General features: G+C 50.6%; 1 protein-coding gene across 8 annotated transcripts in view; it reads right to left on the reverse strand.

The window, feature by feature from the left end:
- The window catches only part of C14h4orf50 (similar to human chromosome 4 open reading frame 50), an 86,010-nt gene that overhangs the window by 54,933 nt on the left and 6,650 nt on the right, over positions 1 to 24,427 (reverse strand). For 5 of the 8 annotated variants that reach the window (XR_005493365.2, XM_017599493.3, XM_039092822.2 and 2 more), the window contains 5 exons: positions 20,900 to 21,038; positions 17,079 to 17,624; positions 10,191 to 10,305; positions 9,188 to 9,306; positions 3,989 to 6,439 (listed from right to left, as the gene is read on the reverse strand). Coding sequence is in view for 7 of the 8 variants with exons in the window: in XM_017599493.3 (XP_017454982.1) it covers positions 3,989 to 6,439; positions 9,188 to 9,306; positions 10,191 to 10,305; positions 17,079 to 17,624; positions 20,900 to 21,038 (3,370 nt within the window). In the remaining variant the exon portion in view is untranslated. The remainder of the gene's footprint in view (positions 1 to 3,988; positions 6,440 to 9,187; positions 9,307 to 10,190; positions 10,306 to 17,078; positions 17,625 to 20,899; positions 21,039 to 24,427) is intronic. The other 3 variants (XM_017599496.3, XM_017599497.3, XM_063273785.1) reach the window with 3 other exon arrangements.

A 24,427-nucleotide genomic window follows, 5' to 3' on the forward strand; every position in this document is an offset into this window, starting at 1 on the left:
ATATAAATCCCCATCACAGGTACAGTGATGACTGCAGAGCTATGGAGAGTTGTGCCCATCAGCTCCTACACCCCTCTGCCCTGAGCCCACTCTGCAGGGCTGCCCTGAACATGAGACTCTAAGGGCAGTAGCGGTTCCCGGGTAAATGCTGAAATGCACAGAAAGGCCAATGAAGGATGAAGAGAACTGGGCCTCGGGCCGCTATAGTTCAGGGTGCAGCCAGTGGGGGTGTAGACAGCAGCTCCTGCAGCCTTGGAGACTCTCAGCTGTGTCCTTCTTTTTTTTTTTTTTTTTTTTTTTTTTTTTTGGTTCTTTTTTTTCGGAGCTGGGGACCGAACCCAGGGCCTTGTGCTTCCTAGGTAAGTGCTCTACCACTGAGCTAAATCCCCAGCCCCAGCTGTGTCCTTCTTGTTAAGGACTGGGGATTCAGATCCAGCATGATGACAGGGAGCTATGAGAGGGCCGTAGGTCTGAGAGTGACTCTGACAGAAAGAGGATCTTTACCCTCTGCCCCTGATCATCCCTATGGACTTCATCTCTTTGTTAATCCCACATTTCCCAACTGTATGTCACCTCCCGGCTGTGATCCCCAAATGCCCTCTGTGGTCTTCAATCTCTCTCTCTCTCTCTCTCTCTCTCTCTCTCTCTCTCTCTCTCTCTCCCTCTCTCCTTCCCTCCCTCCCTTCCTTCCTTCTTCCTTCCCTCTCTCCCCTCTCCCTCCCACTCTCCCCCTCTCCCCCTCTTTCCCTCCTCCTCTCCCCCCCTCTGCCTTCCCCCACCTCACACACACACCCCCTCAGAGGAGGGCCGCCTAGCTCTGACCTTTTCTCACCAGGATGACAGTGTTTCCACCTTCCATCTTTACCACAGCCCAGCTGCTGTGGCAGCCACACCAGCTTAGTTTTTATTTTTAAAACAAGTCTGGCTCTTCACTGACTCAGAGCCCAAACGGCTGTCTAGAGCCGCCTTACAATGTCCTGAAACTCTCTACTCTCTACTCACTTCCTAGGATTCCCAGTTCTTGCCAGGTTAGGTCAGAATAGCTGTTAGTGAGAAACTGTGAAATCCAGGGAGGGGTGGGAGAGTTGGGTGGTACAGACAATGAAGACACAAGGCCAGTGTGGGGATCCCTCGGCTTCTCTCTGAAGCACTTTGTAGACCATGGCTCAGGAAATTAGTTTCACTGCTGAGAGCAGGGCTGGATGAGAAGGATGAGAGGTGGAGTTCAGCTGGATGTGGAGAACAGAGGAGAGAGATGCAGAGAAGAAACCCAACTGCTGCCCTAGAAATGCCCTCCTGGGTCCTCCACTGGGAGGTGAACCACGAGGATCTCAGGGTCACACAGCATTGAGCATGTGGCAGTTGTTTGGGCTGAACACTCTGGGAACTCAGCCTACAGGACAGAAGGATGGATGTCCTAGGAGCAAGTGCCACCCTGTGAGAGGCACAGCACACCCTAGGACCAAAGGAGAGTTGCATGGGAACCAGGACGACCAGCAATCACCACATGAGGGGCCAGCACCACCTGGAAGAAGAGACAACCAAGGACCTGTACCATACATCGTACACAGGTCCAACCCCTAGAAGCTCTCCGAATGACTGATATATGAAGAAACAGAAATGTGACAACCTTCCAAGAAATCAGATGAACAGAAGCAGGCGAAGGGACAATCCAGACACTGGAGTGCAGATGAGACCCTACAAAGTGCCAGTGCCTTACATATTTCCACATTTGAAAGATAAACTGAATGGATGAAAAGGTGGACTATTTCAGCATACGGTCAGCATCACTTCTTCGCGTCTTTGTAAATAATAAAATGGATATTCTAGATCCACAGAGTACAATGGTTGGAATCAGGAGCTCACTGGGGGAGTTTAGCAAGAGGTGGGTCACAACAGAACACAGAGTTAGCAAATTAAAAGAAAAATCAATAGAAAACCTCCAAACAGAAGCACAGACCTGCAAGCCTAAGATATTTTTTCCCAAAAGATAAAAGATTCAGCCAAAAAAAAAAAAAAAAAGTCTGAAATTCCAGAAGGTGGAAGAAAACTAAGAATAAGTTCTTCACAAAAGAACGACCACTGGACTGGAGAGACGGTGGCAAGGTTAAGATGCTTGCTGCAGGGATGAGGACCAGAGCTCCATGCCAGCACCCATGGTAAGAGCTAAGTGTGGTAGCACACATTTGTAATCTCAACACCGAAGGGGCTGAGACAGGAAGTCCCATGTGACTCAATGGCTAATCACGCTAGCCTAATTGGCAAGCCCCAGATCCCATGGAAACGCTGTCTGGAAAAAATACAGGTGTAGCTCCAAGAAAGACACCGGAGGCTGACCTCTGATCTCCAAACACATGTACACACACACACACACACACACACACACACGCAACTGTACGCATGCACGAGCACACACTCATTGTAGACATACATATGTCTCTGAACATGCAAAAGAATTTTAAAGGAAATTATAAGCAAGTATTTTTCAAATCAAAGAGCTTGGGGAATGTATATAAAAAATCCAAACCATGGCTAGATCCATCAAGCCACCAAAAATCAAAGATAAAAAGGAAATCTTCAAAGCAGTCAGGCATAGTGACGAGACGTTGATTCTGGGAGTGGGGGATGACGATGACAACCATTGTCTGAGCAGAGACCATGGGAAGCAGAAGAAAGCGGAGGGCAGCCTTCTGAGTACCGAGTGAGGGGGGACGCTGTGGACCCACAGCGCTGAATCTAAGAGAAGGAATCCTTGAGGCTCGTGAGAACGGTGTTTCGTTTTGTAAAGACAAACACAAGAAAGTCGGTCGCCACCTAATCCTTACTATGAGAAATATCAGCAGCAAAACGTTCCTCCAGACTCTTGTGGAAGAACAGACACAACAAAAAACATGCAGATGTGTGCAAGAACGGCTAATGGCTGCTCAGATCAGTAATAACAATGACTCATCAGGTTTATTATACACCAGAGCATATAACAGGAGAGTAGGGAATAGGCAGAGTTAAATATGGAAAGGTTTTTGGTTTTGGTTTTGGGGTTTGTTTTTGTTTTTGTTTTTGCATGATTTGGGGACATGATTCAAAGGCATTAGCCTAAGGCAAATTTAAATGACAGACACATCCTAGAATTTCTCGAGTGGTCACTAAAACAATAATAGTAAATTATACAGGAATATAAGCTACTGTTGGAGAGAGAATTATGTATGTATGTATACATACAAAATACACACATTCACACAAACAAGATGAAGTGCGGATGATAAAGGAAACTGGTAAAAAGCCAAAGGCTGTTCTTTCAAACAGTGGCTAGAATGGCTGAGGAGAGGGAGGGAAGCAGGAGGCAGCAATGGAGAGTGAGGGGGAGGGAGCAGATGGGAGGAGGGAGAGGGGCAGGATGCCTGAGTGATACAGAGTCTTAGCACCAATGGTCCCCAGACATTAACAGTGTGAGCATCTCATTCTGGAAATTATAAACATTGAGATTTAATTTAGGGGGGGAGAGCAGAGAGTGACTCCGAGGGAGGTTCCATGTCTGCACCAGAGTCCCACATCTCTATAGAACAAACTCAGTCTCCACTCTGCTGCTACCTTCCATGGCCCACTGCTCTGTCTGCAACAACGTTTTAAGACCCAACCTGAAGAGTGCTGGCTTGGGCTGTTTGAACTAGTCACGTAGGAAAAATCCAAGGTATGATCTCAAACTGCCAACACAGACCCAGGCCTGGCCAGCCCCAGCCCCACCTATTCTCTGGATCCTCTGGGAGATTCAGGCCTATCTTGCAGGTCAAAGGGGAGCCCTTGGGCTCACCTCAGCTGCAGTCCACCCTAACTGGGTGACGTCAGGTTAACCCCTTCACTGTCTGGTTTTCTCATCTAGCAAATGGGACTAGTGATCTAATTCCCTCTTATGGCTGCCGCAGGGAAACCAGTCTTCGGAGGCACCTCACTACAGAGCTAGCTAAACAGGAAGGAAGGCAAGTCAAAATACCTGGGGGCTGTGGCTCCGGGACTTTTGAGGGTGTCCTTCTTGTACAGAACACCATGGAATCTTCTGTTCTTTTTGCAGCCAAGCTCCGTCTCCTCCTGCCCCATTGGTGTGTGCTTCCTGAGGCCCTGTGGTGACTGCACAGACTGATGAGGTCTTACTAGTGTCAGCCCTGCATCTGGAACCTTCCAAATCTAAGGAAGGTCCTCCTGTCACATTTGACTTCTCAGACCAGGATGGCCCACCAGCTCTTGTGCTCAGTTGTCTTGAAAACATTGTCACCTGGACCTCTTTGTCTTTAGTGTGTCCCTTGTCCTCCGCCATGTTGGAGTTTCCCTGGGAGTACCACTTTTCTTTCCCCAGATCCCTGCTCATCTGCAGAACCTCCCTCTCCAGGCTTTGGACCCTGCCTACAAGGTGCTCGTTTTCCCCCTGCAGAGCCCAGACCATGTCTTCTATCCCCAGCACTGTGTCTTTTATCAGTCCTTTATAACTGCCCCCGAGCTCTGAGATCAGAGCCCTGAGCTCTGTGTTTTCCTGGGTGACATGCTTCACCCTGCTCCCGGCTTTCCTGACACTCTCAGACACGGCCTTATGCAGCTGGCCCAGGTCCCCCTTCAGCTTCTCGTTCTCCTCTTCCAGCTGGGAAATCTTACAGTAACTCTTCCTATTGCATTCCTCCAGGTCGGACATAGCCTGCATGCACTGGTCCAGCTCGTGCCTGAGGCGGACCAGCTCTCCCTGCAGCACGTGGTTTGCCTGCTCCAGCCTCAGTGCCTTGGCCACTTCTCCTGTGTGCTCCTTTTCACAAGGGCATCCTTCATGGCGACATCCTTCTTGGTCGCCCTCAAGCCTGGCATTATCAAGTAAAACCTGACTTCTCTCTTTCTTCATGTTAGCCAAGAGCTGATGGAACCTGCTTCCCGCCCTATTTAGGGTACACCATGTTGGAGAGAGCTGGCTCCCACCCAGCTCTGCAGGGCCCCAGTTGGCTTTATCCCCATCGAGTGCTGCTCCTGGAAGATCTTCTCCATTGCAGAGGACCACATCCTCTTTGGGCCCCACTCCCTCACTGTTCCTGTTGGATTTCGCATTCAGATCCTGGCTGGCCAATGACTGCTGAAGGCACACCCCCTCCTCAATGACCCGCCACCTTTGAGTGGCTCTCTGGCTCTGTCTCACCAACGCTGATGTCCGCTGGGCATCTCCACACACAAGCTTCGGGTTGTTCAGCTGCTGGAAGCATGCCTCTGCCTCCTTCTCCAGCGTGTCTGTCTGGAGGGCACACCTGTCCTGTCCTGTGATCAGAGCCTGTGAGGAGCAAGGACCTTCACTGCTGGTGCCAGCTGAGGCCAATCTGGGGAACTGTAACAAATCCTGATCATCTATTAGTACACGCTGTTCCTCACCCACACGGGTCTTGAACTCAGGCTGCTCAGGGCCCACAGAAGCAGGGTCTGATGTCACTCCGATCTGTATCTCCTCTTGTTCTTCATCCCCTGACCTCTCCTTAGGGAGCAGCTCAGTATCTCCAAAGCACAGCTGGTGGCCCAGCTTGCCCTGTGCACTCCTCCAGGCTTCTTTGCCCTTTCCCACTGGGAGCTGACTACCATTTGTCCATGGCTCTTGGGTCTCATGATCCCCGAAGTTGATGGCCTCTTCCTCCTTCTCTGGAGACAGATTCACCAAGCATTCCCAGCCACATCCCTCCACACTCCTGCTCTTGCTCAGGGAATCAGGACCCTCCTGTGATCTAGAGCTCTTCCCACTGCCAGGATTCTTCGTCCCACGCAGAGGCAGTGTTAGACATTCTGAATGAAGCCAAGGAAAGGAGGCCACGGCCTGTGTATCTGCAGCCCAGCCCCCTTCCTGCATGCCCTCTAGGCTGTGGACCTCAGTGTCCAAGGACAGCTTCTCACTGCCTTGCAGAAGCAGCAGGCATCTGTCATCAAGCTCTGACTTTATCCCACCCAAGGTTCCCATCACCCCCCACTTCTCTGCACTTGTGACTGGAGGCCCATGTCCCCCCTGCAGCGTGTCTCTTGGCTCCTCGGGCCCTTTTGTGAGAAATGAGTCATTGGAAATGTGTGAGGACTCCTGGCTGAGGGAGGTGTCATGGCTCCTTGCCAGATTACAATGGCAGCCAGGGTGTGCGAAAGCTCCATGGGCAGGCGAGGACATGCGGTCCAGCTCTTCTAGGGTCTGAAGTTCTTGTAGGGGACACTCCTGGAGCAGAGGTGGCAGTAAGAGCTCTGGATCTCCAGCAGGTCCCCAGAGCTGGAACATGGAGGTGGGTAACAGCAGTAGGGCTTCTTGGGCTCCAACAGTTTGAAGATTCTCTGAAAGTCCTGCCAAGCTCAAGGAGCAGAGTGGCTCATCCATGCCTGACCCTGGGGGACAGCCACACAGCAGCCAAGGAGCCTGTAGATCTGGGTGGGGCTGGACAAGGGCAGCCTGCAGATGGAGAGAGGAGAGGAAACAGGCCTGGCCTGCTGAGTCCCACCCACATGATCAGGTGTCCCATTACTCTCTGAAGCTGTTCACACAGCTGCACGTGTGTCCTCACATGTACTCTTCCACCTCAGGGCCTAGCCCTGAGCTCTTCCCACCGCCAGGATTCTCTGTTTCCCAGATATCCTCAAGGAACACCCCTTTGTCTCAAACCAAATAGCATTGCCTCCTCACAAAGCCCCCAAGCCCTTGTGGCACTCACTTGTCTTCGGCATACTACACCATAACAGGTCATACACAGATGTCTGTAGGGTGGCCCACACTCCCTATGACCCTTTCCTACCCAACATGATCTCCACAAGTGCCACAGGACATAAAAAGTTATAAACAAGGTTTGGTTCTGCAGTGGTATGGCCACCCTGTGGCTTGTAGCTGTCATCCAAGTTGGTATAGATCAAAAATACCAATCATACGTGGAAGGTTCTAGTACTCAGTGTTATGTGAACTCTATTTCCTCTGAGGGTTACAGACTGGCCTTTGTGTTTTGTTTCAGGCTTGGAGTAGTGCCAAGTTCACCTATGGGGTTTCCTACGCCAGTCTGAGTGTCTTTATAGTCATTTATACCTCATGTCTATCAAATAAGAGAGAAGCCTAGTCACAGAAGCCCAGAGTGGAACAGGAGCCTGGGTGCCTGATCTGGGCTCTAGTTTTCTACCAGCTTCTGAGCTTCTCAGTCTCCCTGTGCTATAGGGAGCTGTGGGATGGTGGGCAGGCTCTTGGTAGGGACTCTGACCAGCAGGAAGAAGCTTAAACCCTGCCTCTAATCTGGGGGGGGGATCATGTGGCTTCAGGAGCCACATACCTGCATTTGCAAACTGGGCATCTCTAAAGTAAAAGGTCTGGGCTGAGCCTCGAGGGCAGCAGTGACAGGCAGTTCTAACCTGGGATGAGATTAGAAGCAAGAGAATTAGCAGAGAGGCAGGCATGGTGCTGAAGCTGAGCCCATGCTATTGGAGGGTGACAAAGGACATGCATGAAGGGAGGAAGAGAGAGCATGGTCGGCGAGTCTAGGGATGCGGGTTACACCTCTGCTTCTTAGTCACAGGCCTTGGAGTTTGTTTTTCATCAGCAATGTGGGACCTGGGGTCAGGAAGCATCTGAGGGGGTCTCTGGAAACCAGGAAATGTGTTGGCTCAAGAATGGAGGTCCAGGGGCCCCCTGAGGTTGTGAGGGATTCATTAATGAGGAGAGCACAGAGTTCCCAGTCTTTTGAAGCCCTGAGACTAAATGACATCCCGGAAGTGTTTCTGAGCTGCCTACAAACAGGATGAGTGGTTGGCACACAGGAGCCCGCCCTCCTGCCATCTCACGCCTCTTTAGGGCCAGGCAGAAGAATGGCTACTGGAGGCAGGTCAGCTCTCTCTCCTGCTCTGGAATTCCTTCCTCTACACGAAGCCAAGCTGGGTCGGGGGATGTTTCAGGGAGTGAATAAGTGAATACATGAGTGCATAAATATATGTATGCATGCATGTATACGTGAATGAATGAGTGGATGGGTGAGTGAAGGAGTTAGTGTGTGAGTGAGTGTGTGAGTGAGTATGTGAGTGAGAGAGTGAGTGTGTGAGTGAGAGAGTATGTGAGTGTGTGAGTGAGAGAGTATGTGAGTGTGTGAGTGAGTGAGTGAGTATGTGAGTGAGAGAGTGAGTGAGTGTGTGAGTGAGTGTGTGAGAGAGTGTGTGAGTGAGTGTGTGAGTGAGTGTATGAGTGAATGAGTGTGTGAGTGAGTGAGAGAGTGAGTCAGTGAGTGAGTGAGTGAGAGAGTGAGTGTGTGAGTGAGTGGGTGAGTGAGAGAGTGAGTCAGTGAGTGAGTGTGAGTGAATGAGTGAGTGAGTGAGTGAGTCAGTGAGTGTGTGAGTATAAGTGTGTGAGTGTGAGTGAGTCAGTGAGTGTGTGAGTCAGTGAGTGTGTGAGTTGTGTGAGTATGAGTGTGTGAGTGAGTGTGTGTGAGAGTGAGTGAGTGTGTGAGTGAGTGTGTGTGAGAGTGAGTGAGTGAATGAGTGAATGAGTGAGTGAGTGAGTGAATGAGTGAGTGAGTGTGAGTGAGTGAGTGTGTGAGTGAGTGAGTGTGTGAGTTGTGTGAGTATGAGTGTGTGAGTGAGTGTGTGTGAGAGTGAGTGAGTGTGTGAGTGAGTGTGAGTGAGTGTGTGAGTGAGTGAGTGTGTGAGTGAGTGAGCATGTGAGTGAGGTTCTGAACCACAGAGTCATTTCAGGACACCACTTCCAATTCAGCTTTGTTCTTTAGAACAAGGGTCAGAAGCCGGGATCAGTGGTTTGCCAGAGAGTCAGGAAGAATTCAGATCCAGCTCCCAAGACCAGACAGTTGGAGTGACACAGAATACAGATGAAGGAGACTGGAACTATGCACCTCTGGGGCTGGGGATCTCTGGGGAGTTCCAGAATCCCTCTGAGTAGGAAGGCAGTACCTGCTCTGGGGGTTGTCACAGGAGGTTCATTAAGGCAACACGGGTGTCTTGGGGTATCCCAGCCAGGCACACTTATTTAGGCTTCTTTGCACCCCATCCTACTTCTCAGCTAGGTCTCAACACATTGCATCCAATTCCCTCAAACTTTCAATCATTTCCAGAACATTCCTCTAAATCTGGAGCCTCCCCAGGGGGCCACACCACAGTACACATAGTAGGGCTACCCAGACCCTACTGATCCTCATATCTGAAAACCCCTCTGGCTCACCTGTCTATGCTCAGACCCTGACAGGTCTCTCTGAAGCTTGCCCATGGTCCTTGTGGACACTGTCATGTGGTGGTCTGGTCCATCTCCAACACAGCTAGGGGGCTCTTCTGAGAGCTGGCCTAGAACAGCAAGACCCTGAGATTAGTATCACTCATGGAAGTCCTATTACAATGGCCACCAAGAACCACGTCAGCTGGCGGATGTCTCTCTTGACTCTCTTGAGTCCACAGTGACTCCTGGTGAGCTCCACTCCAGGATCTGAGGTGAGGATCTGAGGCTGGAGGTGTGAATGAGTGTGAGCAGAGGACCTGGTTCTCAGGATACTTCCTCAGACCACAGCTAGACCATGCCCATGAAACCCTTAGGACCCTCAGTGTCCTCATCTGTCAGCAAGGTGATACCCATACCCCTACCCCAACCCTGCACAGCTCTCAGGAACAGCTTCACCAAGTCACATCATGCTTTAGTCCATCCATCGGCTCTGCTCCCCAGACATGCTGCCTCCTCCTGCCCCCAGGAGCCCTGGGTATCAAGAGACTGCGGACTGCTCTCACATTTTAAGGACTGAGGATGAGCAACCAGGATCTCCTATGGCAGGGAGTTGGAAACCATGTCTGACAGTTAAAGTCCAGGGACCTCAGGACCCCAGCAATTCTCAGACTGAGTCATAAATCTTGTCCTCAACCGAAGGAGTCATCTAGGGTATATGGGGGCTAGGATGGCCCCTGCTTACCATAGATGTCTCTGCGAGGACAAGGTCCCACTACCCACAGGTAGGTGGCCCACACCCTTTGAGAGTCAAGTGCATACGTTTAATTGTCCGATGCTTCTAAGCTAATGACCCCTGGATTCTGATGTATGACCTTGAACCTCTCTGAGCCTTGGCTTGTCTGTGAGAGGAGTAAACCATCCTGCCCAACATTGTAATGACATGAAGACTAAGGGAAATGGCCTGTCAGAGGCACGTGAGGAGGCCCCTCTCTGCATCACAGCATCTACAAACCTGCCAGGCCCTGAAGTCCACATGCATCACCGTGGCAGCTGTGGCTGCTGCAGGGATCCAGCACCACTGCCTGGAGTGGAGGCAGAGAATCACTCTGTGCACAGCCCAAGGCACCCTTGAGAGAGACAAAGAAATTGAACAGCCATAAGTGCCCATCGGAAGTGTCCACTCTAAGCCCATGCCTATGTCCCCCTTCATTTCAACGGTCAGATGTCTCCAAAGTAAGCAAGCTCAGGTCAGAAAGCAGTGGGCTCAAAGTTGGCCGTGGGGCCTAACCTGGGCCATTGGTTTACCAGGCCACACTGTTCCTGTTGACTCTTGAGATTCAGTAAGTCACATAGGATGGCAGTCTGTCCTTGGAGTAGTCTGTCCATACAGACAAGAAACTGTATGGTAGGGTAAAGTGCCAGCCTTGCTCCTATGTGGTCTCTCTGTCCCACTGGAAAGCTGGTATCTCCTCAGGGGTTTTGAATGCTCCCACCTTTCCCTTGACAGCAAGTCCTGAAGGTGACACTAGTTAGTGACCCAGGCAGTGCCCCCCCCCCTCTGCCCCAACCTGCATGAGGTCAGCTGTGTGGACAGAGAGGAAAATACCCACCATGGTCCTAGAGGCCACCTATGAGCAGTTCCAGCTCTCATGATCCCTGTGGGCTCTTGGCCTGACATGGTACCCTGCCACCATGCTGGCCATATTCTCTGCCTCTAGATCTCTCTCTGCACAGGCTGTTCTAACAGCCAGCTGACTATCTCACAGGCCTCTTTGTAGGTGACTCCTGGCCCTGTCCCCATTCCACTGAACATCTGGCCAGCAACTTAAATTAGAAAGCAGTCCAGCGTGCCTCTCCTTCTCACCCATCTCCTGTCCAGCAAGATAAGAAGCCCATCTTCATCTCAGGCGTATGCCTTGCTCTGTTCCAGCCAGTGAATGTAGGCCCCAGATCATGGGCAGGACTGTGACTGAACCAGGAGATACCTGAGTGACCCTGAGCAAGGCCACACTCAGTAAGCTTCTGCCCCTCACCTGGAATCCTTTTCGCCACAGCTCAGTCTTGGGGCAAGCAATCCAGGCTGGACGGTAGTGAATATGGGCCTGGTGTCCTGCCAAAGCAGTGGCTAAGTCCCCTGTGAGGATTTCTTTAGCCTTCCTTCATCTTTCCACCTATCAGGCCCCCATCACCCCCCCATGTCCCCTCCTTCTGCCACTCTGTGCTCATGACCTCATTTCTATCTGTGCAACAGTTTATGCTGCATCCTTTTACTCATAAATCAAAACCCCCAGCCCCGGCTGCATCATAGACTCTTAGAGATCAAAGAACCAGGCTTGTGTGTTTGAACCGTTGGACCTGGCTAACGGCCCTGGTTTGGAAGGTTGTAGAACCCTCAGAAAGTGCAACCTCACTGGAGAAAGCAGGTCACAGGAAGCAGGCCTTGAGGTAGCACACACTTGGTGAGCTGGCTCCATTTCCTGCCCACTCTCTGCTTCCTGAGTGCAAACCCAATGTGGCCAGCTGCTCCATGGCCCTGCGACCATGCCTGTCCCACTGTGCTAGGACCGTACCCCCACGTCATGAGATAAAGTAAGTCCTCCTCCCCTTAAGTTGCTTCTTATCAAGTATTTGGTCACAACAATGAGAACAGGAAACATCTGTTCATGGGGTCCATAGTCACATAGACCCCATGACTGTAATAATAATATTAATTCCTAGAAGGATAACAGAAAAGGTGGATCAAGAAAATAATCATATAGTGATTCGTAGTTCACCAATACAGTTGATGGGTCATGGGAGAGCTAAGTTAGTGAGACTTGCTATAACTTATCTGGTTACTATAAGCGGGAAAATGATTTTTTTTTCTTATGGCATTTAATACTCAGTGGCTGACAGTCCTCCCCAGAGGCTTAGGTTTCCAAAGGACCAAGCAAACCCTGTAGAACAGTGGCCTCTTCAAGGGTTGTATGTACAGACTATTTCCTTCTGTTTTCTTTGTATGTTCGTGTGTGTGTGTGTGTCTGTGTGTGTGTGTGTCTGTGTGTGTGTGTCTGTGTGTGTGTGTCTGTGTGTGTGTGTCTGTGTGTGTGTGCCTGTGTGTATGTGTCTGTGTGTGTGTGTGTCTGTGTGTGTGTCTGTGTCTCTGTGTGTGTGTCGGTGTGTGTGTGTCTGTGTGTGTGTCTGTGTGTGTGTCTGTGTGTGTGTCTGTGTATGTGTGTCTGTGTGTGTGTCTGTGTGTGTGTGTCGGTGTGTGTGTGTGTCTGTGTGTGTGTGTCTGTGTGTGTGTGTGTCGGTGTGTGTGTGTCTGTGTGTGTCTGTATGTGTGTGTCTGTGTATGTGTGTCTGTGTGTGTCTGTGTGTGTGTCTGTGTGTATGTGTCTGTGTGTGTCTGTGTGTGTGTCTGTGTGTATGTGTCTGTGTGTGTCTGTGTGTGTGTCTGTGTGTGTGTCTGTGTGTGTGTGTATTGCTGGGAACCTCACACATGTTCACAAGTGCTTTATCACTTGTCTTTGGGATTTTTAAGAATTATTTATTTTGTCTTATGTATATATTATTGTGCCTGAGTAAATGCTGGGTCATGTGTGTCCAGGAGACCTCAGAAGAGGACAATGAATTTCCAGAAGCTGGAGTTACAAGCAGTTGTGACCTACTCCATATGGGTGCTGAGAACCAAATCTTGATCCTCTATAAGAGCAGCAAGGGCTCTTGACTACTGAATGGTCTCTTAAGCCCTCTCTATTTCTCAACGTCCCTATTTTCTGTATAGTGAACTGCAAACCTGAGCTGACGTCGTCCTGCAGAGGCACAAGCTAAGGTCATTTCCCAACAATGAAAACGTTCCCATAGCTGTTGCCCAGGCTCACTCTGTACACACTGAGGACAGGGATATGCAGCCAGCAGCCAGCAATGCCCATCACTTAAGCACCGCAGCTAACAGATGACAGAGGATATGGCCACTTTGACAGCCTGACTTTTCATCTCTGTACCTAAGCCTCTGTGAGTGGCCCTGCAGACCAAGTCACGGCCATATATCTGTCTTCTGAGGTAACTGTTTAGAAACCGAAAGCACTGTTGATTACACCTGTGTCTGTATCTCCCCCAAGTTCTTGACGAGCTGGTGCATACTCAGGTCACCCCTGAGTCCCAGGGCCCAGCACTGTGCCTGGGACACTTCAGAAGCACAGTGAACACTCCCAAAGAAGCATGTGAATGCACACCACCAAGCAAATGTCAATTTGCTACCCACCATCTTCCTCCGCTCCTTCCACCAGCTTCTGCCTTCTCCCAGACCTTCTCCCTGTGGCCTCAGAGCAGTCTTAAAGGTCTCAGCTATCTGGGTTTGGGCAAACTGAGTTCCTTCCTCTAGACTCAGCCTAGGGACAGAGGCACCAGCATTTCTCTGGCTGCTTTACGATGTCTAAAAAAGCAAGCACTTTGTGACTAAGAAGCAACCAACATGTCCCAACCTGTCTTTTGACAGTGCCTGCCCTCCCTATAACTCACAGCACAGACTCCATCAGTTATAATAAGCAGAGGGCTATTTGGGGACATGGCCCCTTCAGACCTGGCTTCCCTCATTTGCTGGAGCATGTGACTTTCCCTCCCTGTCTCAGTTCCCTCTTCTGTAGTAAGAAATAACTAATAAGGACTAATAACTCTGTCACCTTGTCAGCTGGCTGCAGTGAAGACAGCAGGGCCGGGTGACGGGCAGCTTCGTGAAGACTGCCTGTTGCACATAGGCCCAATCATACTCTCTCCAAACCTCTTGTTCGCCCATCTCTGTTCCTCGAAGAAGTATAGCCACATGAAGACACTCCCTACCACTGAAGCAAGTGGCTTCTGGTGGTCATTTCCTTACTGGGTGGCTCACTCACTGAGTTCCACAGTCCATAGGTGTCAACCCCATCTCACGATAAGAATGCTGAGACACAGAAGTTTAGCAACCAGCCTAAGGCCATCCTGGCCAGGCTGGATCACTGCTGTCCCCTAAGAGGGAGCTCCCTACAGTTCCTCATAGGAGTACCCCCTCCCTTCAGCATGGGACCCTCCCCCTACCAAGCACTGTCGCATGTCCCACAGGTTCCTAATAGCAGCCCGTTTTCTTTTTCCTCTGCTCCACATAGTATGGGGACCACTGTTTTTAGGGAACCTACCAGAGACATCTGTCAGCTTTGACAGTTGAAGCCCTGGTGAGATGCAGCAACTTGGGGCACAGGGCCTTCTGAAGAGAGAACATGCAACACTGAGATCATGGATGCTTGTGACCAATGATGGCTCTCTGGCTAAGAGAACAGATCCTACAGGATCCAGCCACTGAAAAGCCCAAAGCCCCCCAAAGCTACTAACTCTGGCCCCTGATCCAGAGGCATGACTCCCTTCCGGTCGAGATGCTACTTGGCGGCTGTGGCCAAATCACTTTTCCTCCCTAGGCGGTTTCTCCATCAGCTTGGTGGGAGCAACCCTTGATGCAGGACGGGTTGAAGGGGGGAACAGGAAATGGACAAAAAAACAGCAAGACCCTGCCAGGCATCTAGGAACCTGTTCCTCTTCTCAGAGGATCAGTGAACCCCAGCACTCAGGGTAATGTAATGGCAAGATGGGAGAATAAAGCCTCAGGCCAACTGCCTAAAGGAAAGTGTATTTACGGCATCACAGAAAAGATTCTAAGTGACAAGTTCCGTGTACGCATCATTTATTTTCAGAATCACAAGCGGTGGTGAGTGTACACTCTGTTTTCCTCTTAAGATGAACAAGAAGCACACAGGGACCGGTGGGAGACAAAGCAATGCAAACACTGACGCCATTGGTAAGCTCGCCCAGGCAAGGGACAAGCCATTATCTGGAGAACTTGAGCATTCCACGGTCCAATTAAAAGACGTATTTGAATGTTTAGATAAGCAACCTCCGTTGGCTTGTGTTGTCTGTCTGGTTTTGTTGTGTTTTTTGTTGGTGGGAGAACCCACTCAGGTTGGCCTCGAACTTGCTATGTAGCTTAAAGTCTTGATCCTCTTCCCTCCCGAAAGTTCCCTCTTCTCTAAAGGAACTGAGTTCACTCTGGCTTTATGGGTACAGGGCTAATGCAGCTGGGGCCACCCACCATGATGCCATGTCTAATAGGAACCAACTTCCAGGTCTGTCTCTCAACAGCTCTATGGCAACAGGTAAGATACAGGTAAGGCCCTGAGCCTTTGCTTCCTCTCTGTGGAACAAGGGTGCTAAGAACAGCTGTCCCTGTCTCCACAGCTTTGAAAGGAAGCTTTGAATACATCTGGCACGTGGCAGGAAGATGTTAAATGAAGATGTTTACTCTTCTGTCAAGTAAAGAGGAAATAACTGCCCGGCCTTCTCTCCCCAGCTTAAGAAACATATCCGAGTTTAAAGGAGAATGAGGAGAACAGAGAAGGCCCAAACCCTAGAGCTCTTTCCTCTGCAGTCCCTGGACCTCATGTGCTGCCACTGGGAGTGGAAGCTATAAAGCTCCTTGGATGCTGGACCTGCCCTGGGATGTTCACAGCCCAGGAGGAGAGGAAGTTACTCATTGCATGAAATGACCAATAGGGGGTGGCAGTGAGTGCCCTGGGGGGAGAAGCCATAGGGAACCTATGCTCATGGTTGAGACTCACATGGCTTGCACACTATCAGGATCCAATCAGTGTCAAATAGATGGATGAACAGGGAGGGGGTTGGGACCGTGAAGGGCACGAGAGGCAACTGGCTGCCTGGCAACTGGCTGGATGAGTGGACAGATGGGGAAGATACAGGTGAATGGGGGGGGGGGACAAAGAAACACAGGTGACAGTAGACAGATGGCTGCCTCTGCCCAAATGTATGTTCTGCCCCCAAATTCCTGTGTTGAAATCTAATCACCAAGGCAATACTGTTAGCAGGTGATTAAGTAGGAACAGAACCCCTCATGGGTGGCATCATCTCTCCCACTAAAGAGGCACATGCCCCTTCCACCCTGTGAGGACTCAAAGGCCACCAGGCACTACCTATAAACCAGGTCTCGGACACTGAGTGCCCTGACCTTGAACTGGGTGTGAAAGGCTAGACTAGTGTTGGGGTCCGGGGTGCACTGATTCTTCCCCAGTGTGATCAAATACCTGGGCGAAACAACCTTAAGGATGAAGGGTTTATTCTGCCTCTTCATGCAGAGACCACAGTGATGGCAAGGAAGGCATGGGGCTGGGAGCAGCTTGGGAAGGAACTTGGATTCTGCTTCCTCACAACTGGAAGGGCTTAGGAAGCTCCAGCAGGCAGAAGCCTTGGACTAGAACCTCAAGTCACCTCAGCAATCCACCTTCTCCATCCAGGCCCCTCCTAGCAGGCATGCCATTATGACTCTGAGGTCCTCACTACCAAGTTCACAACTGTTATTTTTTGAAAAGCTCACTGTGTTTTAAGTCTTGGGTTTTGTGTTGGGCCATGTGCATACCTATTCCAGGGAGAATGAATGCATCCCAAAGGCTTCAGATTGAACACCTAAGGGTTCCACAGCCTCCCCAAATAGATCCAATAGCTCTGACCAAGGACTCAAACACATGAGCCTGGGGGAGGGGGATGCATTGCACATTCAAACCCTTAACAGGGGGTGAGGGGAAGAACGCCAAGGTTGCCGGTGGGGTACAGTTCAATTGGACATGGGGGTCTTCAAGTGCAAGGACAAGTGGATAGACACCAAATGGCTGGCCATATGGGTAATGAGGCAAATGTATTGATGGGCAATGGCGACCTCGGGTGTATGGATGGTGGGGCCAGAGACTGAGTATGCGAAGAATGAACGGGCCTCTGATTCAGCTAAGTAATGACCCGATGCTGGGTAAACGACCTTAATCAAGTGGCTGAACAGAAGTCAGAGGAGGACAAACGATCATTCCTGTCCTGAGTTCCGGCCACTTACCGGGCTACTGTGCCCCAGCTGGGCCCGCAGGCGCCGGTTTTGGTGGGCGAGCTCCTCTACCTGACTGTGCAGGCCTATCTCTGACAACGTCAGCCCATACACGCAGCAGCGCAGTTCCTCCAGCTGCTCTCGCAGCTGCCGCTCGGTGGCGCTGTGCTCTCGCAGCCTGCGCACCGCTTTCGCTCGCTCTCGCTCTGCGAGCTCCGCCCTGGCTCGCAGCGCGCTCAGCTCTATGACCTCCGTGTCACCCAGGGAACCGGCCAGAAACTGCGATCCAGAGCTCCTGGTACCGGGCGACGAGTCTGCCGCATGCAGCTGAGCCAGCAGGAGGCCCGCAGCTCGACCCAGGCGCCGCACATCGCGCTCCAGTCGCTGCACCTGCACACGCAGAACGCGTTCCTGCTCCCGCACCAGGCCCAGCTGCTGCCGCTGCACCCGCCCGCAACGCTTCAGGGCCGCCGCCTGCCGTGCCAGCGCCTCGTCCTTGCGCTGCAGCCGCTCCTGCAGCCACCGTTGCCGTCTGATCGAACTCTCTGCCTCCCGCACCTAGGAGTTGCGGCGATGGGGACGTCAGGGAGCCCCAGGCACACGCCTTGATTTCTCTTCCTAACACATTTTGATATTCATTAAAATATTACGTTGGGACCAAAGATGGCTCAGAGGTTAATGTCACTTGCCACCAAACCTGAAGACCCAAGTTGGGTCCCCAGGACCTCCATGTGGTAGGAAAAAACCTATACAAGTTGGGCTCTAACCGCCACTGTGGCACATGTATGTGCATGCACAGAATCAATAAACCAAATTTTAAAGTTATGCTGATTACTGAGTTTACTGACACTGCAGCCAAGAGTCACCTTTACCTCACCCTAGTCATAGCCCCAAATCTCCATGAGTTCCGTAAGTTTGTGGAAGAGTGTGTGTGGGTTGGAGGGGAAGTACCCTGCAGAGGGTCTCTGGAATTGCTCAGTCTCAATGGTGATTTCCAAACACCACAGAACTTTCCAGAGCTCTCAGTGATGTGAGCTGAGCAGGGGCCAGTAGGCCTCAACAGCTGCTCACAAGTATGAATAACCCAGTCCCATCCCCCACTGGAATAGCACTGTCATTAGCCCCACCACACATTCAGAAGCTACCTATATAATGGGACAGCTAAAATTCTTGCAGCCAGCTCTGGAGCACAACATGGGAGCCTTGTGTCCAACTCAAGAGCTTTTTCCCCCCCTCTGTCTCTTCAGCCATCTTGCTGAGCAGGGAACACCTCCCTATTCTGACACCTAGCCCTCTCCCTACCACACACAGTGAGCTGGACCACGGTGCAACACCAACCCAAAACACAGGAGTCCTTGATTTCACAATCTACCCAAGCAAACACTGCCTCTGTGGTAAGCTTTCTCTTACCAGCTAGCTGCTTCCCTGGGCTGCCAGAGAGCCTGCAGGTGAAAGAATTTGGCGAGACCAGTCCAGGCTGGCTTCGTGGGGTAGTTTATTGATTGGGTGTGGGGAGGGAACAAAAACTGGAGTTGAGTTTCTGGGTCTTCCTGGCTTTTACGATGGTATGAATTCTGTAATGGGTGCCTGTATGGGTCTGGGTGCCTTGGGATCCATGGCATGGTTGGGTGGACCTTTAACACCTCTCAGGATGATCAGAGCTCTCTGCAGAAGTGAGGCCAATTTGCCTCCTGGGAATATGACCAGAGCAAAGCTGCCATGGGTGACAGATCAGAAGCATTTTATAAAACGTCAAAAGTCTGCTCACACACCCCTGGAATACTGACTCCCACATTCCAAAATCTCCACCAAAACCATAAAAACTAGAAGTTAAGTTTGGGGGCTATGCTGCTGCAGCTGGACCACATGTGATCCTGACCAAACCACTGGATCTGTAAAGGGGCTTCTTGGCAGGTCTGTCTGAGTGCAGTTGTGTTTGTCAAGACAGTAATGACAACGGAGAAACATGTGAAAGGGGCCTATAGCTCCCTGGGCTCGCCAACACCCCTTATCCTACTAATGCAATTAGTGGCTTGAGTGTCACCCTTACCCTTCGTCTTCTGCCATACTCTAAGCATCTCCTTATACTGTCCCTGACTCCCGTGGGACAAGCTGAATTCAAGCTGTACAGAGAACAAGGTTCAAAACACCCTTACAGGGTCTCCTCAGAGGAACCACATGGCCCAGCCTGTACCTTGCTTCTATGAAGACTCCCCTGGGGTTGAGAGGCTAAGGACATATGAGCCAAGGGTCCAATTTAACCCTATTCGCCTCCAGGGGTCAGGGAAAGGTGAAAGTGACTCGTGGCTGGCCCCCTGGTACCCAAAATCTGAGTTGAGCTGAGCTGAACTTTTCCACCCTACATTTTTGTGTTGGTGAATACCATGTCATGTATCCTGGTTGTCCCATGGCTTCCCGCTGTCAGAAACACACAGGCCCATCACATATGTCACACACACACACACACACACACACACGCACACACACACACGCACACACACACACACACACGCACACACACGCAGCTGAACAAGACTCAAGAAACAACATGCCCTTTAGTGTGCGCCTTGCCTGTTCATGTTGAGTTCACGTCCCCTCGATGTGCTGCACCCTGCAATCTTAAAACCCTGTAGTGGTTTGGGTATGTTTGGCCCAGGGAGTGGCACTATTAGGAGGTGTGGCCTTGTTGGAGTAGGTGTGTCACTGTGGACATGGGTTTAAGACCTTCACCCTGGCTGCCTGGAAGTCAGTATTCTGCTAGCAGCCTTCAAATGAAGATGTAGAACTCTCAGCTCCTCCTGCACCATGCCTGCCTGGATGCTGCCATGTTCCTGCCTTGATGATAATGGACTGAACCCCTGAACCTGTAAGCCAACCCCAATTAAATGTTGTCCTTATAAGAGTTGCCTTGGTCATGGTTTCTCCTCACAGCAGTAAAACCCTTAGACAAACCCCTAAGCTATGCTTTAAAGAGTAATCCCTGAAACCTGGAAGCTGGGTGCCCAGGCATCATTGGGTACCTATTGCAGAGGTGTGGGCCCATCTGCTGTATATTCCTTCCTCAATATGGCCTGCATCACCTGCCCCTGGAAGGTTTCTTACAATGGATAAGAATGGCCAGTGCAGGTAACATTATTAAGATGCCCACTTCTCTGAGCGTTCTACGTGTATCTGTTCATTAAGCTCATACAGCCACCTAAGAGGTGGGTTTAACGTAGTCCCATTTTACATATGAGGGAACAGACCCAGGGGGTGTGTCACTTGTCCAGTGTCACACAGCCAATTCAGCAACAGAACTAGGGTTTGCCTCCATAGCATGGCCTCTAAGCACTCCCTTCTTGGTGGGGTCTTCTACTGTGCTCTGCTTCCCTAATCCCCAAAGCGTTCCTGTCTTCCTTGGGCTTCCGTCGCTGGACCCCATTTCTGCAGAGACCCCTCTGGAGTTCTGCTGTAGTTTCCCTCCCTGCACACACGACTTTTCCTGGCCTTTCACAGCAGTGTGTTGGTCTGCCTCGTTCCCACCCTCCAAATACCATTCCTAGCAAGGTCTGGGAAGTTCTGTCGCCTGAAGAGTCTTTTTCACAACACACCCAAGTCCCTCCTCCACCCAAGACCAGGTTCTCATCTTCCTCTGTCCCTACCTGCAAACAGCAATTTGAAGACAGAGACCTACACTGACCAACTCTTCTCCTCAGGGATCCAGGCATGAGAAAGGTACCAACGCCCACGCTTCCTCAGGAGGCCTGGGAGGCAGGCAGGGAGAGGTCAGATAGAGAAACTGAGGCCCAGGGTGATCACATGACCAGGCACTGGGCAGTGGATGGGCTACGAACCTGGCTAACCAGTGTCCCCTGCAGGGCCTGCAGCTGCTCCTGGGTGTGGAGTGTGGCACTTCTTTCCTGGGCCACACAGGCCCTCAGCTGTTCCACCTTCAAGAGAAGCCTCCTCTCTGACAGCTCCAGCTCCCGGACCCTGCAGGACCAGAAGCAGGAGATACTCAGGGTACGAAGTGAAGACTGAGTGTCCACGCCGCTGTGTGAACCCCACCACACCAGTCTTGTTCAGCTGCTGATGTAAAGATTTCATTGTAAACCACCCACAATGGGCTCGAGCTCTGTAGCCCAGACCGGTCTCAAAGTCATAGCCATTCTCTTCCCACTTCCCCAGTGCTTGGATGGCCAGTGAGCCACCAAACCCAGCCATACTAGAGAGTCTCTGTTCTACCTCAAAGGGCTGGGGAAATAGCTTAGTGCGTAAGAGCACTCGTTCGGTGAGCATGAGGACCTCCGTTCAAATCCCCAGCACCCACAGAAAAGCCATGCCTGTAACTCCAGCACTGGGGACAGAGCCGGACAGACCTTAGGGGTTTATTGGTCAGCATGCCTAGCCAAATGTGAGCTTCCAGGCGACTGGGTGGAGAGTTATGGAGGAAGACAAGCGCATGTCCTATCTGGGCCTCTGCATGGATGCAGATGGGTGTTGCATGGATAACCATGCTACATACATGTGTGTATACACATATCAATATTACTTGTCACAAAATTCAACCTTATGTGTTTCTCAGCCCTATATGAAGACCAAGAAACATTGAGTGGAGGCCGATCAGTCGGGAGCTTTTATTTTTTATTTTTTATTTTTTTTGACATCAGCCTCCAGGTCATATATTTCACACAGGAGAAAACCAAGGACCTGAGAGGCGACTATTTCCTGGGGTCACTCAGCATCGTGGGTTCCAGGCTGACTTTTAACCCTACTCACTGTTGCCTCCCATTCTGGCTCCAAACTTACAAATATCTTCTAAGGAAGTGGCTGAGGATCAAAATGTTTCTGTGATTAAAAACAGAAACCGTGGTCACGTCTTTGTGTGGCTTGCACTTCCACATGAGATGCTGGGAGCAGCCTGGAGGTCTGACAGCAGATCCTGTCAGCAGGATCGGGGAGCAGCTGAGCCATGCAGGGCTCTGTGCTGCACAGTGAGACTCTAGAGACTGTGCCCAGCCAGGAGGGGACAAACTCTGACTGCAAATAGAGGAGGTGCCACAAGTAGGATGCTGGGGACACTCGAAGGGAAGTCAAAGCAATGCCCTCACCAGAAGAACCTCCAGATGAGAAGTTTCTTTCTCCTGTTCAGAGATAGCCTTGCCTCCATGCTAGGTAATGTTGGCCAGAGATATCCCTTTATCTACCACCGTTACCCATGCTTTCTCCTTTACCCAAGACCAACCAGTGACCTTCTCCATCTCAGACCCTGATCCACTGGGAGCAGCAGGCTCTGTCTTTACTGCCACAGAGGCCTAACTGGATTAGTTTACCTCTATGACCCTCAGATTTTCATCTGTAAGACACAGGTAGCTGTACTTTGCACACAGGATTTTGTTAAGACGAAGGAGAATGGTCTTACTATTTAAGACCTGCCCAATGGTTTCCTCTCTTCAGGGAGGTCTGTCTATCCCTCCTGGACAGGTTCTCTCAAGTTAATCAGTGAGGAGGGGAACTGGTACCTTCTCACTGCTTTTGAGATTTGCTGAAAGTCAAAAAGGAAAAAATAAGCCATTCTCTTTATTTTGGGGAGCAACCTCAGGAGACAGTCCGCTTCTGACTTAATCAGCTCAGTGCAGTGGCTGAGCTATGCCCCAGATACACCCAGATCCTGGTCCCCATAGGAAGGACGTCACCCTTCGTGTGTACTCCAATCCCACACTTCAGCTGCAGGGCAGGCCAAGTCAAGTCTGTGGGAGGAGATGCCTCCTGACCACCACCTGGTCTCCAGCCAGTCGGAAGGGGGCCTGGGTAGAGCTGACTGTGGAGAAGAAAGCCACGGCGCCACAAAAGGACCTTGATTACTGCAGCTCAGAGGTGAGCTAGGAGTCGAGGAGGAGTGCTTAGCTGAGGAACAAGGACCAACCAGCTAAGAGTCAGAGTTATAAAGGTATCTGGGTGTGACCCTACTAACAACTTGAGCTAAGCCTGAACCCTAATTTCCAGCCTCCAGAGCTATTAATCAACCACACCTGGGTTCCTGTTGTTTGGTTGTCTGTCTGTCTGTCTATCTGTCTGTCTGTCTGTCTGTCTGCTTTAGAAACACTATGTGAGTGCAGATGCATGCATGTGTGAGGCCATAGGTGGACATGAGGTGTCTTCCTCAACCACCCTCTACTTTTTATTTATTTATTTTGAAACAGAGCCTCCTCCAGAGTGAGAAACTCACTGGTTGTGTCCGCTGGCCAGTGAGCTCCACTGATCCTCCTCTGACACAGCACTATGGCTATAGTGTGTGCCACCCTTGCCCCTGGCTTTTATTTGCATGTGCAGGCTCTAAACTCAGGTCCTAGTGTTGCTACAACAGGCACTTCCCAGACTGAGCCATCTCTTTAGGCTGTTTTTAAGCCACCAAAAATCATGGATGCATGCCTACAATCTCAGCATCCTGGAGCAAAAGGATCAAGAGTTCAAGGCCGTCCACAGCTATAGTGAGAGACTAAGGCCAGCATAGGTTATGTGAAGTCCTGTCTCCAATCCCACTATGCTACCCCCAAGAAAAGGTGCCAAGTTTGTGCTGTTTGTCACAGCAGCACAGGAACACTGTACACTTGGGACCATGAAAAGGGTAAGAGATTTATTTTTTTTTCTGACTAAAATAATCACATGCGGTTTGTCAGCATGGTGCCACAGAAAGTACTGTGAATCTAAGAGGCTCTGCCGTGAATATATGGGCCCACAGTGGCCACAGGCTAGACTCCTGGGTACCTGGAATCAAGTCTTGCTGCCCTAAGGGAAGCATAGGCATAGTGACACACCATCCCCGGCCTTGGTGTCTCCTTCATAACAAAGGCAGAACATCTGTGAACATCTGGTGAGCACTTAGGTCTGACTCAGGGCAAGAGGGCCACAAGTGCCGAGGGTGACGTTGCTACATTAGGTCAGAAATGACTGCGAAGCATAGTTTGTCAAGATGGGAGTGGGCTGTTTCTTTCCAATCCATTTTCTAACAATTCAGCTGTGTTATTTTTATGTTTGATTCATTTCTTTTAATCAGTTAATTAGCTTCTTTTTTTGTTTCAGACAAGAGTTGACTCTGTAGACCAGGCTGGCCCATGAGTCACAGCAATCCTCTTGGCTCAGGCTCCTAAGCAGTGGGACTTCAGGTATGAGCCTCCTCACCCAGCTCTATTTCAATAATAATAATAATAATAATAATAATAATAATAATAATAATAAATACCTTTGTCATGTTAACACCTAATTATTTTAATTTTGTGTGTAGTCAGGTGACAATTTTATGGGGTTGATTTTGCCCTTCCACCATGAGGGTCCCAAGAATTGAACTCGTATCATCACGCTTGGTGGCAAGCACCATAGCC

Source organism: Rattus norvegicus, chromosome 14 (assembly GCF_036323735.1).
Source record: "Rattus norvegicus strain BN/NHsdMcwi chromosome 14, GRCr8, whole genome shotgun sequence".
In the NCBI taxonomy this organism is placed as follows: domain Eukaryota; kingdom Metazoa; phylum Chordata; class Mammalia; order Rodentia; family Muridae; genus Rattus; species Rattus norvegicus.